Below are 4,892 nucleotides of genomic sequence, written 5' to 3'. Positions count from 1 at the left end.
ATTTCGTCAAACCTTGGGTGGGAATATGTCGTTTACTCTTTTACTAATAATAATTCTATTATAATATTAAAAATTCATAATAATTAAAAATTTGTTTGGATATGGCATATGCCATGTCATGATATGATAAAAATGGTGTAAAGGGTGGTGTAAAGGTAGCATTCCTCGTTATAATTTACCTTGGTTTGGTAAGAAGAAGGTTATTGAGACAAATTTGGGACAAAATAGTCATTGGAGGGAGTCTTTGTACAAATCAAATTAGGGTAAAGTACAGGGATCAAATGGTAATTACTGATTGCTTCCACTAGAGCTTCAACTTTCTCTTCTCAAGCATTCAAAGCAACGAACCTTCTTGTTAACAAAAGCAGTTGGAGTTACTCTCACGAATGACTGTGTTTGGCATCTTCAACGCACTCAAGTCCTCCAATCTCATCTCCTGGAAATCCGTACGCCCATTTACAAACACCCCCTCTTTTATGTATTTGTCTATCTGTTGGCTTCTGTTAAAATTTCTTATTGTGTTTTTCTGTTTGTTTGAAAAGAAAATTTTGAGGAAACGATATGATTAAACTCTTAAACCATTTCATAACTCAGTTGGGTATGCTTCGTTTTTGTGTTTCATTCAAACGCAGACGAAGAATTTTTACTAATTTTTCTCAGAATTGGAGACAGGGGATCTTGGTCATTGTAAAAGCATTCACAAAATACAAATTGTAACATAGATTGATAGTAGTTATAAGAGTATCAATCATGCCTTGAGAAGTTGTCACTGTAATTTTTGTAAGAATCTTTTAGTTACATAAAATTACTTTGTGCAGAAATTTATGATTGTCTGTACATCATTGTGTTTCATGACAGACGGGTAGGCTTCAGCAAACCATAGCTGGATGCATAGAGAGGAGTGGCAAGACTTTGCATTCGGGTGAGGTTTCAAGGGTGAAAATATGCCCGGGGTATGCTGGTGAAGGGAGGTACTTCGAATTTCAATCGAAATTGGTTTCTGCATCCATTGATTTCGCCAAAGTATCGCCCTTGTGTACCACGCTTTGTAAGGATGGAATTAGCGTCCGGACTGTTGAGCATTTGCTGTCTGCTTTGGAGGCTAAGGGTGTTGATAATTGCAAGATTGAGATTGAAAATTTGGACTGTGGCAGTCAAGAGGTTGAGGTTAGTGTTTTGAATTATTTTTCAGGCTCACAAATTTCTTGGGCTAAATGTAAGTTTGGACTGGTGGAATACGTAAAATTTGTAACCTTGTAATTTACTGTCTTGCCGGAATTGTCAACTTGGTCATCTTTGGTTTGACTTGAGAATGTGTTATTGAATTGTCGGTGTGTATGAATGGCAAGGCATGCACAATTATTTTGAACTCTTTTTCCAAATTTATGAGTCTCATCTCACACTTATTACTAAAATATGGACATGCTTTTCTGGTATATTGTTTAGAAGGGCATTAGGTTTATTAACTTTCTTCAACATGGTGACTAGATTTTCATCTGGCACTTGAAATTTCACTTATAGTTGCTGTAGAGGACCACCAGAGTCTCTTTTGCTACCTCATTAAGTTTTTATTTTGACTTCACCTTTGAAAGAGGGTGTAATTTGTCAGTGATATGACTGCTGTGTCATTTTCAGGAGTTTACTTTGCATCAGCTTGTTATAACTTGTGCTGTCTAAACCAAGGGAGCGAATTTTATTGGAATAAATTTGAATAATCTATTAATGTTCAATAGGAACAATTTATCCTTATATTGTTCTACATTAGCAAATTTTTGGAGTTGCATGAAGGCCAAGTGTTTTTATTCTTGAACATTGCATAGGAAGATTGATGATTTCCAACAAAACTGACACAGGTTCCTATTTTTGATGGGTCAGCACGTGCATGGGTGGAGGCAATAGAACAAGTTGGTCTAAAGGAAGCCTTGGATCAGCATGGAAACAATGGCGAAAAAGTTGCTCCGTATTTGAATGAACCGGTACATGTATGGAGGAATGATTCTTTTATAGTTGCTTTCCCTTCCACGAAGGTTCACATCACTTGTGGAATTGACTTTCCCCAGGTATGCAGCTATATTGACTGACTTGGTAGTGTACAACATTAAATATAATTGTGTAAAGTGGGTTTGAAGGTTTTGTTGAACTGCGTTGCTTATTTGAATTACATATTTTTGTTTCTGGATTTTCTGTTTGATATATTGTTTTGCCTGTAATTGCTAAAATTGTTTGCTGCTGGTAACACAATAGGTTTATGCTGACATTGAAATCTTCAAATGGTAGCACTTAACATCATATCTTAGGTAACAAGACTTGTTTTTATACAATTTTCCTTTCTGTTGTTTTAGGTGCCTGCTATTGGCTGCCAATGGTTTTCCTCAGCACCATTGGATGACTCTTTCTATGCAATGCAGATTGCATCTTCAAGAACCTTTTGCATTTATGAGGAGGTATTTTTCCATTCTCTCTAGCAGTAGCATTGTTATTGTTCCATATCAATAGTGTTTTGCTCATTATCTGGTTTGACATTTGCTCTTTTCTTTTTATATGCTATGAGTTATACTTTGTTGCTAATTGATGTACTGTCAAGCTTTATGTGACCGAAAAGCTGAGATGTTAATTTTTATTCGATTATTTTCTAGAATTGGTAGTTCTTGTAAATCACATAAGGACCCTTTTATCAGAGATGTTAGGTGTTTCCAGATGACTTGAACTGATGTGTTGGCAAGGTGGCATATAAACTTAAATTTGATAACTATTTTTATACATTTTTATGTCTTAATATATTTTGCTTTTCTTCTCAAGTATCAGACGAGATGTGTTAAATTTTTAAATACTATGGGTTGGTATTTTGCTGATTTTTCCGATTAGCTTAAGCTTTTGATATAAATGATAGTTTAACAGAACTGGGTACATAGTAATGAAGTATTCACCAGAATTATGGCTATATGATGTACTATGATGAAGGCAGATCTTATAGCTATTTTTATTTTTCCCCAGTACAACTAGCTGCTACTTGTATGAATTTGGAAGAAAGTTATTACTATTTCTAATTGAGCTATAAAATTCACTGAGATTTAAGCTGTAGAATATTTGTCACTAAATTTGATGAAGGTATTTTTAACTGTCCCTATACTATTTATTTACACTGCTGATACTTAATCTCTGGGGAATATTCTTTCAGGTGGAGTCTATGCGTGCTGCAGGACTAATAAAAGGGGGTTCATTAGAAAATGCCCTGGTTTGTAGGTGAGATTCTTCATTTATCTATGAATTATGAGGCTTTATGGATGAAAAATCAGTTGGATTGAAGTATGATAGTTTCCAAAATAATCATGGGATCGGCCACCTATGGCACTAAAGAATGCACATTTTTAGTGATGAACAGTAACGTCTAGGTCTCCCATAAAATTGTGAGAAACACAGAATATACCATCATGTTGACGTTAACACTAGTGACTTGGAAATAAAACAGTGATTTGGAAAATCTTTCATTTTGCCACGAACAAGATAATCGCATCTGTATTAATGGGCAGACTTTGAAATTGCAAACTTGCAGTGGATTTAAATCTAATTGATCTATTTAATATAAGTAACAACATTAATGCATATGATGTTTAAAATGTAGATAGTGGCAGGCTGGAGTGACACTGAAACTTGGATTCAGTTTATACATATACATCTGATGAGAGCTAACATAACATGATTCTTAAAGCATGTTGAATCTCTATCTGTTTCTCATCTTTCTATTTTGATCAAAGGAGCATCGTGTTTCTACTAGTTTCAATATAAACAAAAGAAAATTGTATAGAATTGTGCAAACTTCAATAGAATTCATCTTCTTGAAATGAACTTACATTACATTGTCAAAATCATACTAGTTGTCTTTCTCGTGCTCCTGGTGATATGCTTGTTCATCTTTTTCTGCAGTGCCAGTGAAGGTTGGTTAAATCCACCATTGCGATTCCCAAATGAACCTTGTCGGCATAAGGTCTTAGATCTTGTAGGTGACCTATCCCTATTTGCACGGAATGGTAGTCAAGGGCTTCCAATGGCTCACATAGTAGCTTTCAAGGCAAGTGTCTTTGCTTTCCCAATTGTCCACAATTTTAGTCATTAAGGCTGCTTAATTGTTCATACAGTTCTTCTAGCAGATTGAGTATGTAGATGATCTATCATGTGTGAACTTGAACATAATCATTATGCTATCATTATGAATCGGGCAGTTTGACATTAGTTTATGATTGTCCAAATCCAGAGATAGTACATGACCAATCTCCATCGTGACTTAAAAGATGACGCGAAAGAAATAAAAACTTGATTATAGTTGTATGATATTGCATGATCTTGAAGATTGTGTGATTGTCAAAAGCACTCTAGTTATTTCAATTATGGGGCTTCCAGTCAAGTTGCTGATTCTAATTTGTACTTGCAATTCAGGGAGGGCATGCACTGCATGCTGATTTTGCTCGTTGCTTATCGGGAATTATTTAGGAGGAAACGTTCTACTGTTGAGTTCTGTTCCTGGAGACTATAGGTGTACATATGATTCAATGTGGCTCAATCCTAGTAAGCATCTTGTAACTCAATGAAAACCGATATAAGAGGTGGGTACATCATCTGACATCTGTAACATTTTATGCTTCAAATTTTGAATAAGCACTAATATTAAAATCATGTTGAGCATGACTATTTCCCATTTGCCTAGCCCTTTATAAACATCAAATAGAATCTACAGCTATGGGAGTTTTGCATTATCAGATACTGCGCTTTTGTGTCTTGGAAAGACTATTTCCAGTTTGTTTCCAAAGGGTGTTCTACTAAGGTACTGGGGAGTAACCACTTGAGGGGTAGATCCAATGAAACATATAGATGGTAACATTATCCAATGTACCGTA

At 35.3% G+C, this 4,892-nt stretch overlaps 1 protein-coding gene across 1 annotated transcript; it reads left to right on the top strand.

The window, feature by feature from the left end:
• Positions 1 to 386: 386 nt before the first annotated feature.
• On the top strand, positions 387 to 4,554 carry LOC116131692 (probable UDP-3-O-acyl-N-acetylglucosamine deacetylase 2, mitochondrial). The gene is made up of 7 exons (XM_031417358.1): positions 387 to 446; positions 859 to 1,167; positions 1,854 to 2,060; positions 2,343 to 2,444; positions 3,179 to 3,243; positions 3,925 to 4,069; positions 4,435 to 4,554. The coding sequence occupies exons 1-7, from the start codon at positions 387 to 389 to the stop codon at positions 4,486 to 4,488; spliced, it is 942 nt and encodes a 313-aa protein (XP_031273218.1). The 3' UTR covers positions 4,489 to 4,554.
• Positions 4,555 to 4,892: the final 338 nt, after the last annotated feature.

This window comes from Pistacia vera, unplaced genomic scaffold, assembly GCF_008641045.1.
Source record: "Pistacia vera cultivar Batoury unplaced genomic scaffold, PisVer_v2 Contig238, whole genome shotgun sequence".
Classification (NCBI taxonomy): domain Eukaryota; kingdom Viridiplantae; phylum Streptophyta; class Magnoliopsida; order Sapindales; family Anacardiaceae; genus Pistacia; species Pistacia vera.
Note: the sequence above shows the minus strand (reverse complement) of the source record. Positions and strands in the feature narration are given on the sequence as shown.

Bases quoted from the DNA above. Each gene is read 5' to 3' on its own strand.
- LOC116131692 (XM_031417358.1), top strand. From the start codon at position 387: ATGACTGTGTTTGGCATCTTCAACGCACTCAAGTCCTCCAATCTCATC. The intron at 1,168-1,853 runs GTTAGTGTTTTG...AAACTGACACAG, and splicing joins GTGGCAGTCAAGAGGTTGAG to GTTCCTATTTTTGATGGGTC. The intron at 2,061-2,342 runs GTATGCAGCTAT...CTGTTGTTTTAG, and splicing joins GTGGAATTGACTTTCCCCAG to GTGCCTGCTATTGGCTGCCA.